General features: G+C 47.2%; 1 protein-coding gene across 1 annotated transcript in view; it reads left to right on the top strand.

Annotated features, from left to right (window-relative positions):
- The window catches only part of LOC119405547 (endothelin-converting enzyme-like 1), a 37,533-nt gene that overhangs the window by 4,741 nt on the left and 4,908 nt on the right, over positions 1-27,884 (top strand). Inside the window, exons 3-9 of the mRNA XM_037672381.1 lie at positions 6,321-6,545; positions 9,912-10,007; positions 13,634-13,779; positions 14,022-14,403; positions 21,675-21,998; positions 24,105-24,377; positions 27,400-27,560. Of these exons, the coding sequence (XP_037528309.1) occupies positions 6,321-6,545; positions 9,912-10,007; positions 13,634-13,779; positions 14,022-14,403; positions 21,675-21,998; positions 24,105-24,377; positions 27,400-27,560 (1,607 nt within the window). The remainder of the gene's footprint in view (positions 1-6,320; positions 6,546-9,911; positions 10,008-13,633; positions 13,780-14,021; positions 14,404-21,674; positions 21,999-24,104; positions 24,378-27,399; positions 27,561-27,884) is intronic.

Here is a 27,884-nt window from a genome sequence, read left to right as displayed (position 1 = left end):
GGCGCCATTCCCAATTCGACAGTGTCCGGAGTGGTACACGGGGGGTTTTATTAAAGCACCGCCATATACTTGCCGTTCTCAGCCGACAAGGCCTGTAGGATGACTTTTGTACTACTACTACTAATAAGAATGTGCAACAGAATGAAATGAACCATAGGGCCATCACGGCGAAAGACATTACAGGACTGGTACAGCGAAAGGCACGTTCCATCACAATTATAATTGAAAGCACTATCATTCTATTTAACTTAAGCAAGATTGACTTTACGTACTAGTCACGGTGGCGCTGACAAAGCTTTGCTCGCTGAAGAAGTATTCAACAATATCTACTGAAAGATGCCGTAGTAAATTTCAGCGGTAACCAGTCATCCACCAGATGAAATAATTCTGTATTCCTGCTAATATGTGGCAGCGTATTTTATGACCAATGAGGTCTAAAATGTATTGCTGGAGGAAAATTATGCCTGGAAAGTAAGGCCGAACATCCGCCATCTTACGAGGGGCACGACAGAGTGTATAAAAAATTTAGGGGCCGTACCCCTACCGGGGAAATGGGCGCAAGAAGCATGGCGTGTGCGTTCTTGACCTACTACATTTCTTTCTTTCTTTCTTTCTTTCTTTCTTTCTTTCTTTCTTTCTTTCTTTCTTTCTTTCTTTCTTTCTTTCTTTCTTTCTTTCTTTCTTTCTTTCTTTCTTTCTTTCTTTCTTTATTTATTTATTTATTTATTTATTTATTTATTTATTTATTTATTTATTTATTTATTTCTATTGCACAATGCTCCCTCCGAACTTTTTTCCTTCGTCCATGCCAATATTTGGACCTTCATCCACGTGCTTAGCAGCACAACACTTGAATTTCTACAGGCAACAACGGTCATGCGTTGATATCCAGGAAACAATGAAATACGGCAACGTGAAACGACAAAAGATTACATTGGCATATGTGATGTTTTTTTTTAAATAGCCACGTCCACTTCAAGTGAAACTGAGCAAATTGTGATTTTTTGCTACTGTCTGTGTGGTCGCGCCTTCTACAACAATTTTTTGCCAGTGTGCTCCTGTCACCAGAATACCTCAAACATATACTACGGCTAAAATCTATATAACCCACTATCGTAGGTAAACATGAGTATATATCAGTAAAATTTGGATTTCGCACTTATAGATTGGAACATTTCATTTGAGCTTGAATCGGCTACGCTAAAGCAGTCTATATGGCAGCGAATGAATTATATAGCAATATCTTGCGACAAATTTAACATCATCCTTGTGCATTCGTCGATGCCGTCCTTTGTTGCATCATCGTAATGGCAATAGACAGTTATAGTTTAGGGTTAGTGCGATAGTGGGGGTCAAGGGAATAGCGTTACCGTGCCCCAAACGTTCATTGCGGACAGCGCGCTTTAGTTAAGCGGGATAGTGTTTACGTGCCCAAGATGTGATGGTGGCAGGGCTGGGCAGAGATACTCAGAAAAGTATTCCGGAATACAGATATCGAAATACATGGACTAGAAGCCTAAAATGCAGATACTGAGATACATTTGCCTTTAGCGTAACGGGATATTTCGGAGATACTTTCGCAATATGACGAAAAAAGTATTCCGGAATACAGATACAGCAATACAGATACTAGAATACTTTTTTTTTATTTCAAGGATGCTCATACTCCGCAAAGACATTTATAAGTGCAGCATAATATTGTAAATAAAGTTGCAGCGCATTGAAGTTTTGAGTTCATTTATTTATTTAGTACAGTACCCTCCGCGCCATTAAGACATTACAGAGGGCGGGGTGTTACAAAGTACATAATTAGTAATAATGACATAATTACACGTATCAGTTGCAATAAAAGTACACTATTTCACAGCAACAGTAACAAGCCTAGAGCACCGAAATCGGCATACTTGGTGAGAACAACATGAGTTATGTAGAAATAGCGCAGTTTAAGCAAATCACTCGAATCGCTAATGGACACCAGTGATTTGAGAAAAAGTATACATTTATTTTGCACATAAGATCTGCTTTGCTGAAAAGGTTGCTGTGTGAGCTTCTCACATAGGCTTTCTATAGACAGCGTCTGTTCGGCCTCAGCACAAGACTCGCGAAAGAAAGTTTCTCTACCGCTGTAAACGAGCACAAGTTCGTGTTATTGTGAATAAATACCGCCTTCATAGCCGAATATCCCTGCAGCGTGGCGATATTTCTTCTCGGGTCATCTAGATACCGAAACATTTCCGCCCTCACGTGAGTTGTTCTGACCGTTCAGAAGCCGAAGTCGGTCCCCATCTTCGGAATCCTCAGCCGTCTGGCTCGGTCGGCGCCCGCTCAGACGGCTGAAGATACTTCCCATATAGGCCGGCCATAATTACCTACGTGCAATGGAGCCCAATATTTTAAAACTGTACAATTCAAGCATTGGCTTTCTGAAATCACGTTCCTTGGGGGAGAAAGGTTTTAAGCCCTCCCAAGTCGCTCCTGCGAGCTCTCTAAACAGACGTGGAAACAGGGACAACTGCTCAGAGCGCTCCATCAGAAACTACGGCAAGCATTCGTCGCCTGGGCCGAAAGGGTCACTCTTCAATAAAGCTGTCACCACCACCGACGCTACCAGCACCCATTTCAGCAAGCCGCAACAGGCGAATTTGGCTACGGCGGTGGGGGGCCTGGTACCACAAAAGACCGTTTAATGCCTGTGATCAATTAGGAATGCACCCTGAAAAGCTGGAGAGGTGGTTGAAAGCAGGACAAAGATAGCCATCTTCTAGTCACTTCCGCCACGACTACGGGAACTGCTTTTGGAGGTGCCGCCTCTTTGAGAACTGAACGCACGCGAAGCATTGCAAAGCCTCTGTTCCAAGGCGCTATCCGCGCGAGGAGTCACGAAGTAATGGCTTGCCACCCGAAAAAACTTAACCGTGCTGCACTGGCTTTGAGAGACAGCGACTTCCGTCCGCTGAGGCCGACAACACTGACTCCGCGATTCTGCCGTCTGCGGCGTCGCGCGCTTTACCACATGTGCCATTCCGTGCTTGAGGGGAAACCATCGCCACCCTTTCGGTCGACGACCGGCGGCGCGCCTTTGCCTGTCTTGGAACAAAAACAAACAAAAAGAAACGCCATTCCCGCCTTGCAAGCACGCGCCTGAACTCCTTTCCGACAATAAGAAATGTAACGAGATACCCGTGTACTGATAGTATCGCGATACAAATGATACATCGTAAAAGTATTTCAGTACTGAGATACAAATACATTTTTCAAATGTATCTCGACACAGAAATACAAATACTCAAATGTATCTCTGAAATACTATCGCGATACTTTTGTATCGCGATACTGCCTAGCCCTGCATCTGTCACCTAGCGAAGGATGAATGCGTTAAAAAAGTCAAAAGAAAAAAAACACTGAGAATTAATGCTCGCCTGTATCTACGCACGCAGCAATATTACTACTTTTTTAGTTGGAATAAAAGTAATCAAATATGAATCACGCACTAAAAGCGAAAGTTATGTTGCAGAATTGTTTACACCGATCTTATAGTTATGCTTGGCGATGTTCGAAATGGGAAGCGCGATCTCAAAAACTACGCTGAGTTATCCGTAATACTCGCTCGTCAAAGCTGCCTGAAAGCAAGCGAAGCCATTTTACGTAGTCGTTTGCGACGAAAGAAGTGGATCCTTCCACATCAACGCTCAATTCAGTTCGAAGCGGGCGTCCAAAACCGCCGCCAAGTTTTGCGTACACTACGTTAACCCCACAAACACGGTAACGCTAAATCTGAAAAATAGCTTGCGTACGATAAACACTATACGGGTCGTTTAGCTTACTGCGCATGCGCATTTCGATCCCGCTATTCCGCTAAGCCCGCTATTCGCTAAACCCGCTAGACTATAACGGTCTAATGACTAGACTTCCAGAGCGAGCGTTCCTTCCAGGCAACAGCCGCACTATTCTGCACATTCGGCCGCATTCTCTTGTTCTTGGCATCTATAGAAGGTCATTAAACACGTTTCAGGTTTTCTTCTTAGCCTGCTAGCTATTCCGCCCCGCTTCGTATCACTTGTTATTAAAGAATTGATCAGTGCCCAATATCTTCATTTCAGTTGTTTTCCATGTCAAATATACCTTCTTGGATAGAAAGAAGGACATTGTACTGTAGCGCAAAACTCGAAGAGAAATACTAAGAGGCAACAAGAAGGAAAATTGGCCTCTTACTCTTTATATTCGAGTTTTGCACTGCAATATCATGTCCTTCAGTGTGCACTAACTAGCCCAAGAAAAAGTAATTGTGGAAGGGAAGCACGAGAGCAAAGCAAAGCAACTAGGATACAAATGAAACATTATATGCGACGATGTTGGTTTCTTTTTTTGGTGATGATTTTGGACGTAGCGCTGGTTGAATGGATCTGGCTCACATTGGTTCAAACAGGTGCAGGATTTGGCTCATTTTTGATTCGAAGCTGCTTTTTTGAGTTCACGTTAAGATCACGGATTGCCCCAGTTTGATTACAAATGGTATAAAAGTGAAAGATGCTTAGGCGTGATTTACGTTCCCGTGAAATTAAGTCCACTTCCGGTTTCTGAACTTGGCTCTTTTAGAAAAAAAATTAACCGCTTAATGTAGCACTGATGTCGTTCTTGTGTAGGTCTTGGTGTAGTTCTAAATCCTGCCTTTATTGCCGCTCCACTGCCGTGAATCTTGAGGAAGTGCATAGCACAGGCAACCCGGCGATTGCCTTGGTGCTTGCCACCGCTTCGGCGATCGCGCGCTTGCCGAAGCGGTGGCGCCCACTAGACCACCGTGGCGGGTCAAGTCCAAGATCGAAAAATGATTATTTGTTCGCGCTAGTATGTATCCCTTTTTCAATCCATGTAGTCCAAGATCGAAAAAGGAATACATACTAGCGCGCACAAAGAAACAGATTCGAGAAAGGAGTAGTAGGAAGCAGAAAGGTCGGGCGCTAGAAAGGTCAGAGCCCGACCTTTCTGCTTCTCACTACTTTCGCGAGTTTTTGCTTCCGTGTTCGTATTAACATGTATTCCTTTGACGTCCACCAACTCGCCCAGCAGCAAGCCTTACAACACGATCGAGGGAGGGAGTATGAATCATTCGAAAACGACGCATACAAAAACGCACGCGACTGACGCAGCTTCGAGGGCCGCATTTCTGTACGCTAGCCGGCGCCGGGTTTTTCGTGTGCGACTGGAGGCGACCCTAATACTTGACTTAGGTGTGTCGTAGTGACACTCGCATGTAGGCGTTCGTGTACCCTGATGTATACCCTGGCTTAACTTTGTTTTTCGACGCACTTTCGAGGCGGATCTCAGAGGCCACGTGGAATGAAGCTCATATTTGAGATCTGCTCCGCCAGGCGCCGCAACGGTCCCAGCTTCTCACGAGAAAAGAACCTGCTCTTTCATCGAAGTCTTTAAAATAATTTTCTTTAATTATGCGGTCGGTTCGTGGGCCTTTATCTTAAGGGGGGACATGACACTCGAAAAAAAATATTTTTGGATCTATTTTGATGAAGCTTTAAGAGTTTATGTAAATTTGTGCGCAAATTTCAAATATGCGATTACTTTTCTAGTATAATGTGTATTTTTTGAAATACAAGATATTTCCAGTGCCTTTTGTGGAGTAAGATTTTTTCTAAACTATGTGAGTTACAGATTAAATCAGCATATCACAATAATCTGGAATCAGAACTGTGTGCAGTGCAGCAAAAATGGATATTCTAAACCCATTAGAACAAAAGTTGGGATATGTTGAACATTCACGTGCGAAATTCCGGCTTGAAATTGACTCGCTCATGAATGTTCAACATATCATAACTTTTGTTCAAATGGGTTTAGAACATCCATTTTTGTTGCACTGCACACAGTTCTGATTGCAGATTATTGTGACTTGCTGAATTACTCCGCAACACACTCAGTTGAGAAATAATCTTGCTCCCCAAAAGGCACCAAGAAATGTTTTCTATTTTAAAAACAGCACGTTACACTATAAAAATAATTGCATATTTGAAATCGGCACACAAATGGACATAAAGTCACGGAGTTTCATCAAAATCAATCAAGAAATAAAGAAACTTTCGTAAGAGCAGTGTCCCGCCTTATGTAAACCTATGCTCCGATATCATATATATGCTATATCTTTTAACTTGAATCATAACCATCGGTTGCAATGTCCCGGCTTAGTCTAATAAACGGACGAATAACTAGCTTTCCATTGCACTTCCTTTCCCTGGTGCAGCAAGGCACGTCTTAGTCTAATAAACGGACGAATAACTAGCTTTCCATTGCACTTCCTTTCCCTGGTGCAGCAAGGCACGTGGGTCACTGAACGCAAGGTCATATCGGCGTTCCTGCGCAAGTGCGTCGCTCAGAAGGACGACAACCCGGACAGCCTTCGCAGCGTACGTGAGTTTGCGTCCGAACTCGGCATTCCATGGCCCTACGTGGTGAACGATTCTGCGGTGCAGCGCACTAACCCTTTCGAAGTGCTCATCCGCCTCGACGTGCTCTTGGGTCTGCAGCTATGGTGTCAGGCAAGTACGCGAACGGTTAGAACTCCTTCTACAGATCAGACAGGTGAGTATAGACAGATCAGTTTAGACAGATCAGATTAGACAGACTAGACATATCAGTCCTACTACATATTAGACTCAGTTCGTTACGATTCGAGATTAGTGGTTGTCCACGCCTATAAAAATCATGCATTTTTATAGCCTCCAGGCAGAAACAGAGGGTTAAGCTTAAATTGAGGATGACGCAGCGAGCAATGAAAAGGAAAATGATAGATGTGACCTTTGGCAGAACAGACTGCTCGGCTAGTTGGCAATCTATGAGTAAGCGGTAAACAACGACGAGCTCAAAGAAAGGGGAAGCAGACAATGGAATGGCGCCAGACCGTTGCCTGCTTCCCCCTTTTGTGCTCGTCGTTTTTTTAGCGCTAACAATTTTAGCAAGGTCGACAAATGGGCTAGTTGGTAAGTTTACATTATGGTTAAAGCAGCGCAAACAACACGGGTGAAGAAGGAGACAACAACAACGCTCGTTGTGGCTCCTACTTCGTCTGTGTTTGCGCTGATTTAACCACAATGCCACTCTTTTAGTGTTCATAGGTGTAACCTTGAGGAAACACCTATGGGTCAAAGAACGAAGGGGTATTAAGCACATCTTAGTCGAAATCAAGAAGAAGAAATGGCCATAGGCAGGACATGTTGCGCGTAGGCAAGATAACCGCTGGTCATTAAGACTAACAGTATGGATTTCAAAAGAAGGCAAACGCGCGAGGGGGAGACGGAAAGTTAGGTGTGCTGATGAGATTAAGAAATCTGCGGGTATAATGTCGCCGAAGCAAGCACGGGACCGGGTTGACTGGCAGAACATGGAAGCGGCATTTGCCCTGCAGTGGGCGCAGTCAGGATGATGATGATAAAATAACAAACATGACATGAAGAAGGCCATACGAGATATACGGCGTCCATATGTAACGTCTTTTTGATCGTACGTTCTTTCTGCCAATCAGACCCGAAGGTCGTGGGTTTGATCCCGGCCGCGGCGGTCGCATTTCCATGGAGGCCAAATTCTAGAGGCCTATGTACTGTGCGATGTCAGTGCACGTTAAGATACTCCAGGTGGTTGAGATTATTCGGAGCCCTCCATTACGGTGGTCTGTTGCCAGAGTGTAACTTTATTCATTACGAAATGTGCAGAAGGTTTTTAGTCTTCAAGTCGTCCAGTGAAACACGCTGCCGAGCTGTATTTGGCCAGCGAACCTCAAGGTGATTCAATACATTTGTGTGGTAAATCAGTCGGAGGCCTAATTGGGAGATGAACATAGGTTTATTCACGCACATTCGTATTGTAGTATGACCGATAACCCGTGATAAGGCCACAGCTGCTTGCGTGGGTGATCAAAAAGATAAGCAACGTCAGTACATAACACTCCTTCTTGCTAAGATTAATTATTAAAGGAAAACAAAACTACGTTCAGCTAGTCATTAATGCCATAACGTAGAACAGGCCGTCGAACGCACTTTGACCTGTGAGACACGATTGAATTTTGGTTGGCTTGTTCTGTGCTTGCCCCTGGGTTGCTTCTGGGCTCGTCGGCTGCGGTTGTGACCTTCTTGCTGTGGGATAAAACGTAGTGTGGTAGCCACCCCAATACCTTGGCCTGATTCCCACTTCGTTCAGGCGCTTCTCAGTTGGTTTCGGTGTCTGTGATGGTTCTCGTTGTTGTCCAGTTGAATTGTGTACGACGCCGGGTCTTTGACCGCGAGCACACTGACAGCTTTCCACCTGCGGTCTGGAGTGAAACATTTTGAGTAGACAGCGTCGCCGACACAGTGCGTCTTCATCTCTGGGCGGTGAACCACCGGCGCATGCTGTCGGTCCGGATGAAGTCGGTCGAGAGCGGTTCTCAGCCTTGACCCCATCAGTTACTATTTTTTCATGCAACCGCCACGTATGCCTTGTAACGGACCATCGGCCCAGCTTTTAGCCAATGGTATCCCCCAGAATGTATGTGTATCTGGAAATAAAGTTGTATTGTATTATCATTTCTACTGGTGGTTTCCCTGGACAGAATGTGGCGTCGTACCGATATCTTGCTCTGTGCTGATCTTTCCTATTGCTTTTTTAAAGCTTCTTTGACTTCTCTTACCATCCTCTCGGCTCTGCCATTACTGGCGAGATGATAAGTTGCAGTAAAAACAGTAAGCACACCATTACACTTCAAGAAAGTTTGTAACTCAGCAATTAAGAAGGCCGTCCCATTATGCGAAACGATAACATCTGGCACACCATGGGTCGCAAATATTCTTCTTAAGCTTGTCACGGCGGCAGTAGCATTCATTGACGCCATCACTTCAACCTCAGCTGCCCAGTTACTGTACGCATGTACCACGATAAGGAATTCATCTCCCTTGACTAGGGCCGCGAAATCAATGTGTAGACGACTCCAAGGTTTGTCTGGTTTGGCCCAAGAATTAAAGGAGCCTTGGGGTCTCTTTGCCGGTTGCTCTTACATGACTGACAGTACCGTACAGGCTCTTCAATCTTGTGGTTTATTTTTGGCCACCATATGAGTCCTCTAGCTGCTGCTGTCATGGCGCTGATCCCCGGGTGATTTGCATGCAGGAGCTGGAGCATTCGTTGTCTTGCGGATTCGGGAAGGACCACGTGATGTCCCTAGGATATGCGACCCCAGTGCAACGACAACTCGGCCTTCTTCACCTCGTAGGGTTTGATTGTGCTGTCTAGTGCCGATGGCCTACTACTGAGGATCCAGCCTTTCACCTTGGGCAAGACGCTGTCTTTTTTGATCAGCTTGACGATGTATGCTGACTGCGACGGTACACACTCGACAGACTTCAGTAGAAGTACGTCTCCAGGTGGCTGTGGTCGTCCTCGTCCCTGGGAGCTAGCATGCGACTTAGTCCATCTGCGTTGGCGTTGTCTTCGCCTCGCCTACACTGAATTCTAAGCAAAGAACAACAGAATCCACTGTAGCATTCTTGGCGACAGTACTTCGGGTACTCGCTTGTCCGTGTTAAACTAACTGTAAAGTTGTTTGTGATCAGTTATCACCGTGAATTCTCGCCCGGCGAGGTACTGATGAAACCTTTTTCCCCCGAAGACGACGGCTGAGCCTTATTTGGCAAATTGGGACGCAGTTATGCTCATTTGTGCCAAGAGTACCTGAAGCATAAGCTGTGGGTTGCTCCCTCCCGTGTGCTGCCCTATGGGCCAGCGCCACCTCCACCAGGGGATGCGTCGCAGCACAACGTCAAAGGACGCATGGGCTCATGAGAAACAAGTACGACATTGGAGCGAAGTTTCTTCTTAAGCCTCTCGAATGCCCGTTTGTGCTCACCTTTCCACTCCCATTTGTGGTCGTGGTCCAGGAGCTGATGAGAGGCTCCACCGCTTCAATCCGGCCCTTGAGAAAACTACGGTGGAAGTTCAGCAGCCCCAAAAAAGCTTGCAGCTACTTCGTGCAAGTGGGCGTTGGCGCTTGCTGTCTTGCTTCGGATCGGGTGTATCCCTATGTCATCAACCTTGTGTCCTAAGACTTCAGTGCTGGGCTGGTTGAATTCGCAATTGTTGACTGTTAACTATGCTCTCTACAGACGCGACAACACAGCTTCCAGTCTTTCTGCGTGCTCTGCCGCATTATATTTAGGAATCAGGATATCATCAAAATAAGCCTTAACACCCGGAATGCCTGCCAACGACGTGTCGAGGACTCATTGAAACACCCACGGCACGAGAAAAATTTCAAATGACAGCCGCCTGGCCTTGTGCAACCTCTTTATTGTGTTAATACGGAGCACCTCGGCCGACACATCATCCAGACCAAGCTGTTGATAAGCTTGAGCTAGGTCCAGCTTTGTAAATATCCTGCTCCAATCAAGCGCCGATAGTATTTCCGTGGCAGTGGGCAAATGATAATAATAATAATAATATCTGGGGTTTATCGTCCCAAAACCACGATATGATTATGAGAGACGCCGTAGTGGAGGGCTCCGGAAATTTCGACCACCTGGGGTTCTTTAACGTGCACCTAAATTAAGTACACGGGCCTCAAACATTTTCGCCTCCATTGAAAATGCCGCCGCCGCGGCCGGGATTCGATCCCGCGACCTTCGGGTCAGCAGTCGAGCGCCATAACCACTAGACCACCGTGGCGGGGCAGTGGGCAGAGGATACCCGCTGGGTTTGACTACCTCGTTTACGGTGCTACGGTAGTCGCCGCAGAGGCGTAAGTTTGGTTTTTTCGTTACCACTAAAAGCGCAGTTGCCCAGTTGGAGTACTCGACTGGTTCCCGGACTCTTTGTTGCACCAGGCGGTCCCCTTCCTTGGCCACATCGTCCTTTAGTGCTAGGGGAACTGGAGGACTCTTGAGGAACTTTGGTGTGGCGTTGTCTCTCAGTTCGATGTGAACTGGCGGTCCATTGAAGCAAGGAAGGTCACTGCGACCTTCGGTTGCTTAATTCCATGTAACCCAATGACCACCGGCCCAAAAAAGTTCCACCCAAGCAAACTCTTACCTCGCCTCTTCACTACCAGCAAAGGCAGCGTTACCTTCCTCCCCTTGATCTCCACCTCGAAACTTGCGCGACCCACACAGGCAACGCTTCCTTTGACAAGGTTACGAGGCTTGTGCTTGATTTTTGAAGGGGTATTTCATTTACTTTTCCTCGATTAATCGAAACGTCTCTTCGCTCATAATTGAGCACGATGCTTCAGAATCGATCTGCATCGGTACATCTTGCCATGGAATGTATACTTCTACCATGAACTCTTGTTCTTCCTTATTCACTTGACAGAGAGAAAATAATTAGGTCTTTTCGTGGGCGCCATGGTTTTACTGCCTTGCCTCTTCTGCTCATGTGGCGTCTACTTTTGAAAGTTTCTAACCTCATGTTTTGAACGGGACGCTATCGCTATGTGTCTGAATTTTTTTTTTTTTGCACTGATACATGCCACCTTTCTAAAACTGCATAAATGCGGAGCGTGCTGACCGTTGTTGATGTAGCAACTGAAATCTTCCGCTGCGGTGTCTTGTTTGGTGCGAATCGCTTCTATTAGCCCCTGGCTGTCTTTTCTGTCGTCTTGTCTCTGGTTGCGTATGTCTCGCTGCTGTTTTGGCTATCACGGCCATGTCGCACGCAACCTGGAAAGTAAGGTTGTGCTCTGCGAGAAGCCGCTGCTGGAATACTTTGTTCTTGATGCCGCACACAAAAACGATTTCGCATCATGACGTCCAGGGGTAACTGCTTGTCACCAATACCTTAACTTTCTTCGGTGAGCTTTCGCAGGGCGGTAACGTAGTCTGTCACCGATTCACCAGCCGCCTGGTTTCTTGTAAAGAACAAAAAATTCACACCATCTCCCGCTAAAGGGCCCATGAGGCGATGCGAAGCAGCGTTTCGGCATGTCGAGCCTGCGTTTCAGAGGGGGAGAGGGAGTGGAGAGTGGGAGGGGAGAGGGGGAGTGGAGAAGAGTTGTGTGGAGAGGAAATGTGTGGAGAGAGTTGCGCATGAGCAGTAAGGGCGGTCACGCAGCACACCAGCACCACCACCACACCCGTTTTGAACTCTGCCATAAGATGCTTCGCATCTAAAACCGCACCGAAGCTCAGCACCGAAGATCTCGGATGCAGATTCTTGCGAACCGCCGTCTTGATTTCGTCGCAGCTTGCGGTGGTCGGTCTTACTGGCTTCACCATGGTTACGACGAGGTCGTGCGCTGCCTCGCCGCATCAGCTCAGTAGAACTACTTTCTGCTTGTCCGTGGTCATCTTGTTCGCGACGCAGGACATTTCCAACCACGCTCGACTTACACATTTTAAGACTCATCCATGCCGAGACGATAATAGCCGATCTTGCCGACAGCCAGTCCGCCTTCTTCGACGGCGCCGCCTCAACGGGCAGGTCCGCCTCGTCGCCAGTGTAGTAAATCAGTCGGTCTCCCAGTTGGGAAATGAACATAGGTTTATTGACACACAGTCCTTTTATAGCATTAATTTGATAAGTCGTGATAAGGCCACTACTGCTTGCGTGGGCGATACGCGATAAAATGGCTCTGCCGTCAGTATTGAACAATTGTTCATCGTAACCTATCTGTTCCTTAATATTATTGTGCTAAAATCACCTTGAAAATATAAGTACGACATTCAATTGTATTATTGACGCAAAAATTGAAGTTGGCATCCTTACTGGATAAAAGGAATGCCCTTTACGGCACCAAGAAAGAAAACACCAAGACAAGCGCGAGGCTGTCAATTAATTATTATTTGCTTCGGCATATATACCCACACGTGGTCACACACAGCATAAAAAACACAAAGGAAACAAAAAGATATCAAATTTGCCTAGTCTATTGTGTATATCTTTACTGCCTATTAAAATTTACATATCATTGTGTTTTCTTTGTGTTTTTTATGGTGTATACGACCACGTGTTGCTATAAAAGTGTGTGGAAGTAAATAAAAGCTAGTTGAGAGTCCGGCGCTTGTCTTCGCGTCTTCTTCATCGTCAGTGTTTCGGGTCTTATGGTTCCGCCGTTTCATAATCATGAAGCCTTACGAAATCGCCCAGCCATCAGTGCTTCTGATAGTATAGTATAACAAGGGGGTGGGAAAGGGAAGTGAGGGTGAGGAGGAGGGGAGGCAGTAGAGCATAGCATAGAAAAAAAGAGAAATAGAGGGAAAGGGAAGAAAAAAGGCAGAGAAAGTCAATGAAAGAGAGAAATATATACAGAGAGAGAGAAAGAGATAGAAAAAAAAGAAGATACGATAAATAGAAAGATAGAGAGAGAGAAAAAAGAAAGGAAACAACGAGAAAGAAAGAAGGTGCGAGAAATAGAAGGCAACATACATAGATCGAAAGGAATAGAAATAGAGAGATAGAAAAAGACATAAAAATAGAAGAGAGAGAAAGAAAGAAAGACATGAACAATCAAAGAGAGAGAAAAACAAAGAGAAACAAAGATGGCCGCGCAGCTACGCACATCGTTTTGGTTGGCACCACTGGTGCGGTCTACCTTAGTTTTTTTTTCAGCTATCTCCCACAGCGTAATATTTCGCTTATATGACCTTCTCCGCTTTTTTTTCTTTTTCAGACGGCTGTGTTGAAACAACTGCGTGAAAAACCGATACCACCCATGCTGGTGATAAGCAGGACCGACACGGCCTCCGTCTGGTTGGACTTGGTCGACGCGCTCGACAGGAACCAAGGACGTGTCGCGTACTACCAAAACATCAACAGGTACTATATGCACCAGGCAGGTAATCTCTACGGTTGAGTTGAATACTGGAAAACTGTGCGTGACAAATTGGAACCATTGTAAGAACAGTGACTATTGCAGAGCCATCGCAAAACCTAAACGTGAACACGCAGTAAATGTAAGGACGCGAACAAGCGCCGTGGTTCTGGCCAAATTGGACCCACGCTCATTTATCAGTTGCAGAAACTGGCGTCTTTTCTTAAACCGCACCACAATTCCACAGCCTCTACGGCGTGCCCTTGCCAAACGCATCGACCATGACCAGGCACCTCAAGATGGAACGGGATGTGCTGACCGCTCTAGCGACGGTCGTGAACGAGACGAACCGCGAAGCGGTTGACACGACGCTGGACCGCATTGAATTGGCCTTCACCCACTTGGGCGACATCCCGCTGGCAAAGTTCATGCTGTCCTTCTTCAACGCCTCGGGGATCCACGAGCGTAGCCGGGTTTACATCGACAGCCGTCGCTTCGTTGTGGCCGTTGACGAACTGCTGGGCAAGTATGGCCGGGGCCCGCTCATGGAGCATATCGCCTGGTGGTTCACCCAGCTATGCGCCGTGATGGCATCGAACAAGGCCCGCATGCTGATCACAGGGAATGAGGTCAGTGGCTAAGCGTAGTCAGTTGGGCTAGTTGGTATTGGTGCCAACGGAGCCGAGCAGATTGTGCAAAGGCGAAGCGATTGAGGCGAAGTCGGGAATGAATCGACGAAAATAGGAGGCGAGGCCGAGGAAACTGCGCAAATCTTTGGCTTTTGCAGGACGCGGGAAGTGTTGGACAGCGGAAATCTTGTCTGGATCAGGACGAATGCCGTCCTTGCTTACGATGTGACCTAACACTTTGTCTTGCTCGCAAAGCGGCACTTCTTGGTGTTCAGCTGAAGGCCTGCGTTGGCAAGACACGTGAGAACTTCGTCCAGACGTTGCAAATGCTGATGGAATGTTGATGAGAAAATAACTATATCGTCCAAATAGCACAAGCAAGTTTTCCATTTCAGGCCTCGCAAAACGGTGTCAATCATTCGCTCGAATGTTGCTGGAGCATTGCAAAGGCCGAATGGCATGACGTTGGATTCGTAGAGCCCATCTGGTGTTGAAAATGCTGTCTTTTCTTTGTCGTCCTCGTGCATGGGTATCTGCCAATAGCCCGAACGCAGGTCTAGACTTGAGAAGTACTCGGCACCCTGTAGTGAATCCAAGGCATCGTCTATGCGCGGCATGGGGTAGACATCCTTGCGGGTGATCTTATTAAGTGCCCGGTAGTCTACGCAAAATCGCACGGAGCCATCTTTTTTCCGTACTAAAACAACGGAAGATGACCAAGGACTCGCTGAGGGACGTATGATGTTCCGTTGCAACATATCGGCGACATTTTCTTCAATAGTTACGTAACATGACCCTGGCGAACAGGACACGGGCGAGGTAGAGACAACAACACTGATGTTGTGGGTGTCTCGTCCGTGTCCTGAACGCCACCATCATGTTACATAAATGTCAGTGGCCCTGAACCACTGACATGTTGGTGTCTCGTCCGCGTCCTGTTCGTCAATATCATGTTACATAGAGGTCAGTGACCCCGAAACAATTACGTTGTTGGTGTCTCGCCCGTGTTCTGTTCGCCGGTATTATGTTACACAGAGATTAGTGGCCCTGAAAAACTCACGATGTTGGTGTCTGGTCCATGTCTGAACGCCAGCTTCATGTTACATAAAGGTCAGTGACCCTGAAACACCGGCGTTGTTGGTGGCTCGGCCGAGTCCTGCTTGCCAGTATAATGTTACACAGAGGTCAGTGATCCTGAAACTCGTGCCCGTATTCTCAAACACGCCTCGACTCGAAGTTCGTCCTTCACAGACATGATGCATGTTACAAGCGCCCCCTTTGAATGGGCGGCGATGGCTACTGCCACCAAGCTTTGTTGTTAGATATCTTCATGGTCTATAGTTTGTACAAACTGACTTACTTGAGTTTGAAACTGTGAAACTTGAGTTGAAACTACGACCGTTTCAGCCATGGTCGACTCAGCCAAATGGCCCGACTCAAGTCATGACCTTGTCGCGCCGATACGCTCGGACAGTGCTTCGGCGTTCTTAGATGGCAGCGCCGTCACTGTCAAATTGGGAATCGTATATTGCGCGTTCACGCCCAAGATTCTGTATGCGTTGGTTGCGTAGCGGCCAGCGCGTCTGCCTCCTTGGCTCAAAATTGATGGAGTCGGAATTTCAATTCCCAGGTTAAGGTAAAGCTTTTTCTGAATTTATTTTTCAGCCACCGATGCTCTTCTATGACGTCACATCCGTGACGGAAAGGTAATGCAATCCTTGGTGGACAATGACATAAAACACTTGCGTGTTAAAAAAAAAGAGGGGAGACGTACCCGGACTAAAGATCTTTATTCTCGTATACAGGGTAGAGGAGAGGATAATGCGTCATAAGCACGCTACTAAGGAAGGAAGGTGCTGCCTTGAAAAAATAAGTCCTCTTGCCGAAATGACGGCTCCAGCGACATTCCTTATTCGACGATTCTCACCACTTCAACCCTCCATCTTCCATTAAACGTGTGTCTTGTAAAGGTATGATTACGAGCCACACAATAGTGGCAGACTCTGGATTACTTTGACCACTTGGGGTTCTTTCACGTCTTTAACATCTAATTACACGGGCGTTCTTCTATTTCGCCCCCATTGAGTTGCGACCGCCATGGACTGATATCGAACCCGCGTCCTCGAGCTCCGAGGCGTGACACGACCGCACAAGACAGTATGTACATCAAGTGCTGTGTCCCTTAAGAAAAGCTGATTAGAGTACACAATGAGCTTTATAAGCCGTTTTGCACCGAGGCTGTATACCTCTCGCTGGGCGGAAAATTTCATGGCTCAAACACAAAACTGCTATCGCGTACGTGCCACAGAAATTGGGCAAATCCCACAACGCTCACCACTGGTCCACAAAAAAGAAGAACTAAACACGCGTATGACAAACGCCAGCCTAGATTTTAGGACTGACGCAACCAATAACCGTGAAAGACTTCAACGTAAAGTCGACATTACCCCAGTGACAAGCACCGGGGCCGCACGTTTCGGCTCCGCTGGTTAACCATCTGTACAGAGGGCTTGGTCAGCATGAAAGGAACAAACTCGACTTGCAGAGAATAGTCGCGGAACCAATCACGGTCTACCACAGCGGCCACAAAGCGATTATCACTACCATTACTCTAAAGTAATATTAACTACGCTATTTGCCACGCGGTGTATTTACAATATTGTTAATATAAATGAGAAAAGTAGGGCAGAACCTTGAACGTGTTGAAGAATCTTGCTCACAAACAAACTCACCAGGACAGGACGATAAATAGTTGCAATCACAGTACCTCAACGCCTCACAGCAACTGACACATATTGGCCATTAAAGGGACATTAAAGAGCAAAACGATTTTTCTCATGTTCCTAAAGTTCTCTTTCACGATACCAAAAAAACACCACGCTTGCTGCGAGAAGACGCTCAATAAGCGAGAAAACGTGCAAAAACAAAATGTGGCTGGCGACGCCACCTTGAAGTTTCCGCACCATTCGCCGTGACGTCACATGTTTTCACGGCGCCTACTAGGGACTACGTGGTTTCTACTCGATAAAAATGGAAGTACATTGTCCTCTGAGGGGGCCATAGACTTAACATACCAAGTTTGGGGTGATTTTGTTGAGCCAATGGCGCTAAAATACGATAAGTACACATTGAAATCCGTGACGTCACGCGGAGAGATTTCAGCGCGAAATTTAAAAATGAAACTTTGAACTTGATTGTCTCCTCTATTAATAAATATGATGGCGAAATTAACGACATTACAGTCTTGAGAGCACAATTTATTGATCTAAACCGATTCGTTGTTTCTCTCTAGTGTCCCTTTAACAGCCAATAATTCAGTCGGAAAAGAGTATTTTAGGTTATTTTTCACGCAAAGTGAACAAGCACCACTTTGACGATTTTTTCTATAGACACTTTCGCAAATCATATGTAACAATCAAGAAAATTGGCATTGGAAGTCGACGAAAACCACGTCTGCGTAAATGCAAGAATGTGAAATTGATGGTTTAACGCAATCAGAGCCGTTTTTAATTGAATGCATTTACCATTCAAACTCGTGCTATTCACACGAAAAATAGACGAATCATTTGGTTTCAAAAAGACACGGCAAGCAGAATTGAAAACACGGCTGTTATAATTAATGATTTATACTAGATAATTCCGTCATAAGGAAAAAAAAAGTATGTGAACGCAGAAAGAAGACATGTTACATATCAATGAAGAGATCGCTGTATCTTATCTAAATCGGTTTCGCATTAAATGGGGATCGCTCGGTCGCCATGTGCCTTACGCATAGACAACGTGCCTGTTTTGTGCCAAGCAGACTGATAGTGCTTTTCTTGTGCCCCAGCCCTCACCGAGCATAAAAGCTTCTTGTTTTCTGTTGTCAGATTATCCAGGATGTAGACATCGAATTTTCTTACCTCTAAATAGCCTGTATTTGTCGTCCATTTATTCCAAGTGGCGCGCAACACAAAGCGAACGAGCACCGCTGGTTCTTAGCCTGAAAGCCGAAGGTCGGTGCAAGCCGTCGATATGTGCTCTTGTGAGCTCGGTTCAAATGTTTTGCCAGACTGTTAAGATTATGAAGCAGGTGTTTGTTGAGACTTTGTGGCACACCATATATTTCTAAATTTTGACGCCGGCTATACTGCTCTCAGTAGTTAACCTGTTGTCGCAACTTCTGGCTTTCCGAAGTGTCATTAGCTGCATCAGCCTTATCCACTCTTTTCTTTATAGTAGCTGCGTCTGATGACTGTTTCTTCATTTCGACGACTACTTCGTCGTACTGCAATGACAACCGTTGGGCTGATTGTTCCATGTCTTGGACTGTTTCCTTCAGCTGCATTAGTTGATCAGTTTTGATTGTCATGGCGAGTATTTCTGACAACTTGCGATTAATTTCCACCACTATTTATTTAGTGTCTGATTTCTGCTCTGGCTTCAACGTACCAACTGGCGTTCTCGCGGGCAGCTAAAAGAATACACGCTTGAGATTTCCATGTCTTCTTTGCCGCCTCGTCACTTCATCTAGACGGTGTCTTGGTGGCTCCTGAGCAATCGCCAACGTGATAACCGTAGCTACATTCTGAGCCCATTGGGGAACTGCCGGAATGAGGAATTGTCTCTTTGCACGCTAAACACGAGTCAGAAGCCGGAAGCCTCAATCTACAATATGATCTACAACAGTTATAGTCACGCAGCACTTGCAAAGTAAACTACAAAATGCAAGAAGTGGCTGTGGCGAGCGGCACAACAGAGAAAAAAACATATGAAAGATTAGCGACTTACCGGCAAGGTTTAAAAAAGTTAGTTGGTCGGCCGTGCGTCATCCCGCCACCACCACCACTGAACTAATGCTGCGGTATCTGACGAGGCTGCTTCATTCGCACAGCTGGATGATGTCACAAAGTTTGCGAGGGCCACGTAGCGTCGTTTTACAGCGCTGTAGAATTGAAGAATTGAGTAGCTTGGGTTGCCTCTTATCGGAGATGAAAAAGTGATGCCTCCAGGTCGACCTGCTCTATTTCGGACAATTCGTGGTCTGCGCAAAGTGCGGGAGGCCCGGGTGGCCAGCCACCAATACCGCTGTACAAATGCGTCAGCCCGCTGAGACGCCGCTGAAAAATTCAATACCTCTGAGCTTGCTATTCGCAACATATTTTTTGGTGTGAATATCTTTTTGATTCTGAATCAACATGAATTGCTCTCTGGTCGCTGAACTATATAACATACCATGGGGCGAAGGCAGAACTTTTTTTCGGGGAGTGGTGGGGAGGGGAGGTATTCAACTATACTTTATGTACGTTTGTGTGTGCGTTTGTAATCGTAATAATAATATCTGGGGTTTTACGTCCCAAAACCACGATATCATTATGAGGGACGCCGTAGTGGAGGGCTCCAGGAATTTCGACCATCTGGTGTTCTTTAACGTGCACTGGCATCGCACAGTACACGGGTATCTAGCATTTCACCTCAATGGAAATGCGACCGCTGCGGCCGGGATAGAACCCGCGACGCTCGGGTCTGCAGATAAACACCGTAACGCTACTCTACCGCGGCGGACATTGCGTGCGTTTGTATGTGTGCATGTATATATAGATTTCGTGGGGGGGGGGGGGGCGAGGTTCAACCCCTTCCGCTGGCTACGCCAGTGTATAAGACCTAGCAAGTTTCAACCAGCAGGCCTTACAGACAATAATGCCGGCGGCAAGTTATCTTTTCGTCCACTTTCTTTCTTCACACTTTATCCTAATTACAACGAATAACAGCCCCAATACTTTCTTTGGCATTATTGTCTGTTAGTTCTCATTAATATTGTGTCTAAGAAATGAGCCCTTAAAGGTAATCGTATTTCTTCATTCATAGCGAGGGTTTCGTTCTGGCAGACATGATGCCTTGAGGTAGTATGCGAGGGATTATTGGTCAGCTGCTAGTTCGTAAAACGATCACGTGCTACGTGACGCCAACAGGCAGAAAAAAGGGTGTTCCACACTAGCCGCCATGGCTGCGACTGGCGCTGACTAACACTCCCAGGTTTAAAATGCACGTATATACCCCATAAAGTGGACGGGAAGATGACCGCCGCCGTAGCTCAGCGGTAGAGCATCGGACGCGTTATTCGAAGGTCGCAGGTTCGGTCCCTGCCGGTGGCAAGTTATCTTTTCGTCCACTTTACTTTGTTCACACTTTATCCTAATTACATCGAATAACATCCCCTATGCTTTCTTTGGCATTATTATCTGTTAGTTCTCATTAATACTGCGTCTAACTAAGAAACGAGCCCTTAGCCCTTAAAAGTAATCGTCTTTCCTTCAATCAGCTGGCCTGTACTTCACAGGGGGATGTTGACACTACTTACTTAATTAGACTTCAGCAAGGCTTTCCACGTAGTCAGCCACTCACTGCTTATGGTCGGACTTGTGAACATTGACGTCGACTGTCTCAGATTGATGTGACCGCCATCTCAAACTTTTACACGAATTATTTTTGAATTTTCTGTGAGGTCATGTCAAGTTCCTAGAGTGGTTAGTTACAAGCATCGCCTCCTTTTTCGTCTCCTTCCCCAGGTGTGTATCAATACATGGGCTGCATCTTGATAAACACATGTAGTATAGTTCACAGGTAAAACAGAAGAAACCTAACAAGACACAAAGAACATATTGTACAGAGTGCTGTGCCTACCTTGTCTATTGTTACGCTTCTGTTGGTTTCTCTGAGAACTAAGCATCACCAACTAGCCAGCCAGCAAATATTACGGAAGTTCACATTTAGTATAGTGTTTGAATCAACCTCGCGCAAACAAACTACGAAAATTCTACATCACAGCAATGAGATATTTAATCTGGCAGGTCGAACCAAATGAACCCAACTTATGAATAGGCCTAGGGTGGTATAGTTGACAGTTTTTCCCTTTTTTAACTGTAGTGTAATAAACACGAAATAAAGCAAAGTGAGTAAAAGTCGACGAGAAAGCAGCCTCTGCGTCAGAGGGACCTGAATCCTCAACCTTTGAATTACGCTCAAGCGAAATTTATTTTCTGTACTTCGCTCGATACATGCACAGTTAGTCTGACTTCATTCTTGTTTGCTTGTGCGCACGTGTTGAGTATGTTGATGTACTATACATGTGTGTTTTCAATAAATCTTGAGTAGGAAGGCAGCGCTTGTCCTCGTCCCCGCCTATATAGGTGCGTAGCCTTTGAAGTGCGCATGTGTGCTGTTGATTTAAACGTGGAGCTAGAGCAGTTTCAAGTCTTGTCCATATTGCAGTCTATACATGGAACACGCAGGCGGGATCGAGAACCGTGAAGAAAACGTGGTGCTTCTACTTGGCTTCGGCCTGGTTCGGTCCTACGCTCTATAGCATCATCTCGCACTTTACCCCGGCCGAGGAGAGGCGCACCGTGGACGACTTCGAGCGTAGTCTGCTCGGACACGTCAACCGCGCCGTAAAGAACATGTCGTGGACCGACGAGACGACGCGACGCGCCATGATCCGAAGGCTTAATGAAATGAGAGTGGACAACTGGCAGGGGGACGCGAATGCGACTTCTTCTCTGCTGCGGGAGGAAACCGAAGCCTTGACGCCTGAAGATTGGTCCAATACCACTGAGGTGTGTGAATGCGTGACAGCGTTTAACGTTCTAGAGCGACAGCTCTACTGCTTGATGTCTCTCAACGTCATTCATCGCGTCGCAGTGAACTTGATCCGCCGGAGCGCAAGAGTAGGAAGCGTGACGTCACGCCCCGTAATCCACTGCGGAAAGGCGTCGTGCGGTGCGCTCGCACGGCGCTTCGCCGCTGCGGTGCCGCGTGACAAAGCGATGGCTTAAAGGGCGCCCCCAAAACAACATATGACAATACTAAGACCGAGCGGGTTATTCTTTCGTGGCGTTTTCTGCCTTTTCGGCACAATTCGTGACACCAGCAGCCTGTTCACGTGCAATAAAGAGAAAATAGGCTCTCAATTGGTTCATATATAAGAGATATCATTCGTGAATTGTCGCCTACCATGCTTTACTATGCATTCGCACGCCCATTTTGCCTTTTCTCGCGTAGGGCGCAATCAACTGACTTCAATTTGTTTGGCGCGTTATGGACTGTGAAAGCCGACACAACAGCGTGTAGCTGAAAAGCGGAAAACCCAGATAAGCTCAACGCTTAGTGCTGAGGTTGTCCACATGTTTTCTGAAGGAATAAGTGGCGAGGAGGAGATAGCGCCTCTAGGAAGGGTACTGAAGGCGAGAAGGAAACCACTCCCTCGTCTTTGAACACGGAGCAGTTTAGGGACCCTCTGGCGTGTTTGCATACAGGTTCCTGCTTGCGGAGAAATATAAAAGGATACTGACACAAAAATTTGTCAGTTTTTTTTTTTTTTTTTTGCGTCAGATCCGTGTCACAAGTGGCGGCGATGCTCATCGCTCTTAATTGTCTAACTTTGCTCCACTCCTCCGGTACGCTGTTTCCCGAAGTATTTCTTTCATCGGTCTATACTGGCGTAAGCATAGAATGAAGGCAGAAAAAGCGTGAGAGATGTCGGTGTTTCGTTCCAGTGATATGCGGAGAAAAGAGAAGCTAACACGAAATTTTGCCGTAGGTATGACCAGAATGCACACATGAGTATTACCTGGGCCGTGCTACACCGCTAACGCTACCACGGCAGCCGTCTTTCCGTCCACTAGGGCATGGACTCGCGTTATATATGTACCGAAAACGCCAATGAGAACGTTTTCATAGAGATAATAGCTGGTGGCGGTGGTTCCCTGGCGTTCTAAGTACTGGACACAGGGCATGATTTCGGATGCGATTTGCCGTACGGCTGTTCGCGCCAACAGCTGCACCCGACAGGTTCCAACAGCATGATGACTGCCGCGCGGGTGCCGATTCAGTCTGACGACCGCAGCCAACGGCAACGCGGGAAACGTGTGATGTCACGCCGCTGGTGGCGCCCGTATCGCTGCTCCATTTCTCGCCGCTCCGGTGGCTCCAATCACCGTGCCAAGGCTCGAGGCATTGGCCGATATCACCGTTGACCGCGACGCGAACAAGATTGGCTTAAGTTTGTTTCTAACACAAAATAGTGCCAGATTGAACAAAGTGATGTTTGTGGTGTACCATTTCTTCAAGGCGGCGCCCGTTTCTGAACAACTAGCGAGATATCGAGCCGCGATAGAAGAGCATTTCTCAGGTAATTAGCGGTATACTGGCCGTCTCGGCGAACCAGGTCGCTTCGCTTCCACCTTTGCTCTTCACATCCAGGCCGTCGAGAAACCCAATTGCACCTATAAATGCGGTACATAAGAATATAAGTCTTAATGGCGTAGGTAAAATTAAGGGCTCTATGATTAGCTCTCGTTTGATGTCGAACGGCGCCAGTGACTTCGTCCACCATGCTAGGCCTATGCTCGGAGTCGTGAGTGAACACGAGCTGTTGCGATGTTCATCGCTCGCGAAGGCATAGCTTTACTGACAATGTTCTTATAAAACGAAGCATGGCTGGGCAATTGTTTGTGTTCTGCTCTATGAAGAAGATACGATGTCTTCCGAGCATGCACGCCGAGGCGTCAGATGTGGGTGAAGCCTGCGCTCTGAGTGCTTACTCGCCCCATGTGTCCTGAATCGTCGTACGCCGCGTCCGGCGTCGCACGTCGGATCGGATGCCGGATTGCACTATGTGTCTCGCGCTTTACACTTACATATCAACGCATTACTTCCTGCAGGAATTCCTAGACATCCTGATTGCCAAGATGTCAGAGCGACTTTCGAAGCACGCGCAATCGCGGCGGCCTTACGAGGGCAAGCGCTGGCTGCAGAAGCCGTATGACGGACTACGCTACGCCTACCTGAGCAACACGCTGGTCGTGATGCAGGCCACGACCGCCAGTCCGCTGTTCTACCCTAGCTACGCCAGAGGCGGTGTTCTGAGCGCTGCGAGCTTCGGAGGCCTAGCCACTGCCTTCCTGGAAACCGCGCTGCGGATGTTCGACAGACAAGTGAGTTTCGTACAGTACACACGCTATAGATTCTAACCGAGTTTGACGGAAAATAAAACACGTGCAGGGATTCATACGCACACCTCTAGTCTCATGCAGACCTCCCCCGCCCCCGCCACCCCCACAAAACAAAGCGAAAGTTGCACACTATGGGGCCCTCCGCTCTTTCAGATAGGCCCAACGACTTGTTCCTATTGTTGTAGGCTAAAAAAATGCCCCCACCTCCCCGAAGGGAATCGTGAGGAAATGCGAATGCATTTCTTGCACCGAGAGTACACGGCGTATCAATCGCTTCACTCCATTTATATATACGTGCGAGCGAGCGGACGGGAGAGTGGGGCGCAGGGAGGAGAGAGAGCGAACGGCGAGAGAAGGAGCGGCGAAGCACTGCACCTACCCTCTCCTACACTCTCTCCACACACGCGGGAGCTCCTCCGAGCTCCCGCGATGCGAGCGCCCTCACACGCCAGAGCGCGCTCCTCCTCTCCACTCTCTCTCCGCTACTCAGCCCGCACCACCTGCTCCGGTTGCTAGGGGCGAGGATAAGCGCGCGCGCCCGCAGCTGTTGCTATGGGAGAGGGAGTGAGAGCGGAGAGATAACACCTGCCGGCTCGCGGAAACCGACAGACGCCTGACAAGCCCCGACTAAGAAATGCATTCGCATTTAAAAAAAACTTCTCCCTCGCATAAAAAAGTATTGATTATATTTGGGGGCGAATTCAGCAATCTTTAGCAAACGCATCACATGAATGCACGAGGAAGTGGGTCGAAAACGCCTCAAATTGTTTGCATAAAGTCTGGCAGCTGCGCACGAGGAAGCAGAGACAGGCGGAGAACGCAGCTGTGGCAAGGGTGGGCGAGGAGGTGTCGGCAAAGCTGGGCAGGGCACGCAGCTGTGGCGAGAGGGTCAGAGAAAAGGCAAAACTAGGCAGAGCCTCGGCGCTCCGCTTCCACGGCTTTAGCGAGGGTGCGTGAAAAGGAATAGCTAAGCAGAGCGCACAGCTGTGCGACGTTGGGCGAAGAAGAGCGTGCAGCTGTGGCAAGGGGTTGGCTGAGGAGGCAAAGCTCGGCAGAGCATCGGCGCTCCGCTTATGGTTGTGGCGAGGTTGGGCCAGGAGGCAAAGCTCGGCAGAGCGCGCAGCTGTGGCAAGAGGATGGGTAAAGAGGCAAAGGTAGATAGTGCGCGCAGCTGTGGTGAGGGGGTGTTTAGGAGTCGAAGCTAAGCAGAGCGCCCAGCATTGGCGAGGTCGTGCGATAAGGAGTCGGCAAAACTAGGCCGAGCGCGCATCTGTTGCGAAGGGTTGGGCGAGCAGGAGTCGGCGCAACTGGCAACGCATTTCTAGGTGACGCGTGGTGACGTCATCACTTGGCTACGTTTTCCTCCACACACCGAACGGCCTAACCTCCAGCATAAACGGCTTCGATGTTATTGAATTAGTGAATAAGGGTGGTGATTATACGGAAATTCAGCAATTCGTAAAAAAATTTTCGAATGTAAAGAACAAAACGTATTTTATTTAAGATTTTTGAGTTATTACAAAAGTTTTTAGCAGTTCTTAAAAGGGAATTACTTTACTGCCCGGCCTGTATACAGGGTGTCCCAGCTATCACGCAGCACAATTTAGAAAAAAAGAGGAACGGCGTTACGAGAAGCAAACCTACTGCACATTGTTCCTAGCACACTGGAGTTGCCACTGCTATTTTTTTCGTTAATGAGGTTTGAATAATTGGTCATAATTATATTTGTAACTCGACAAGTATTCACCTAATTGTCAAAATGTCAATGAGGCGTATGTAGGGTAACTAACTGCGCTACTTTGAACAATGTGCTAATTGCGCGCTCATTTTTTCCGGTCGATCAAGAAAGCCCGCGAAATATGAAAAGTGACACATGACTAGACTGTTGCGCGCGTCGGGAACCAGTGCCCTCAAACAGGCTCCCATGAGGTAGACAGTGTCAAGGAGAAAATACAGAAAGAAAAAAATGCATTGCCCTATCTGCCGCTCCCCGGTTTTACAGAGTCGGGTCGTAATCAGAACACCTGCCGCGCTATCAGTGAGAACAGTCAGCCGTGATATATGGATAATGATTGTAGTGTACTATAGAACGGAATGAATCCCAGCGAAATTGCACGCATATCGTTGGCGCCCTACCTGTACCCTTGCCAAAATGCCGAACGCTGTCTCTCGCAACGAACAACAGGCAAAGCGGTTGTTTGCAGTAAGCTTATTTGAGGGCGTTGGTTTCCTTTGCGGGTGGGAGCGTAGTCACGTGTTATTTTTCATATTTCGCGGGCTTCCTTTATCACGCGGAAAAAAAAAAAACGAGCACGTAATTCGTACGTTGTTAAAAATTGCGCAGTTATATGTCCTTTGAACATGCCTACATACGTCTCATTGACATTTTGACAATTAGGTGAGTACTTGCCGAGTTACAAATACAGTTATGACTAACAAATAAATGTCATTAACGAAAACGAACAGCCGTGGCTACGCAAGTTTACTAGGAACAATATGCAGCAGGTTCGCTTCGCGTAACGCCGTTCCTCTTTTTTTTAAATCGTGCTGCGTGATAGCTGGGACACCCTGTATATAACACACACATATATATGGGTCCGTCTGTAACATTGTTTTAAACCTTCGCTTGCTTGTTTTACCTTTTGGTATACCACGTATGTGAAAAGGTAAGAACATCATTTTTATGTGTGCTCAGAATTCTTTCCTCTGTCGTGTTACAGAGTTGTATGCATAAAATTCTTATTGCGTTGATTTAGAATGATTCGTTTGTAGTCAACTTATAGGTGCCGAGTTGAGTTCGGCCGAGGCATTTGTCAAGGTCCGCGCCATCAGTCTTAACCTTGTATGCGGCGTAGTGATAAAAAAGTAAGTCATTCGTTTCAATGCAAGAAGTGGCTCTCCCCTTCATCCCGCTTTTTCCCCCAGTAATGCACATCTGTATGGCACTGTTCCTCTTTTTCAACTCGTGGTTTTCGCCACCGTACATACACCTACACCTTCGCAGGGCATTCGTATTGACGAAGGTCAGGCGAGGGCCTGGATGAGCGCACGCGCCGAGCGTCAGCTGTTCCGCAGGCTCCGTGGAAGCAGCGGTATCGGCGAGAACATGCTGCAAGCGGGCAGCCTGCAAGTCGCCTGGCAAGCCTACAAGAGTGCCTCGCCTAGGTATGTCGCGTGCAGTGAGCCTACAAGTCTGATCTGACCTCTGTGTTCTATACAATATCTACTCAATCTCTCTATTCGGGGATGCTTTTAGGCTGGCGTACTTTATTGGCCCCCACTTTATCTGGTAGTGGGAGCCAATAAAGTACGCAACAGAACTCCCCGCTAAAAGGAGGCTGGATATTAGCCTGCACCAATGCGCGCGCACTTTTATCTAACCACATGAGCCGGACGACCGGTGGCTCCGCAGTCCGGCTGTTAAAGAGAACTATTTCCTGATTGGCGGATGCAATCTGCGGTTGCGCTTCGGTCATCCGTGTTGGGCCT

Source organism: Rhipicephalus sanguineus, chromosome 9, assembly GCF_013339695.2.
Source record: "Rhipicephalus sanguineus isolate Rsan-2018 chromosome 9, BIME_Rsan_1.4, whole genome shotgun sequence".
Taxonomy (NCBI): Eukaryota; Metazoa; Arthropoda; class Arachnida; order Ixodida; family Ixodidae; genus Rhipicephalus; species Rhipicephalus sanguineus.
The sequence above is the reverse complement of the archived record's forward strand: the minus strand, read 5'-3'. Positions and strand labels throughout refer to the sequence as shown.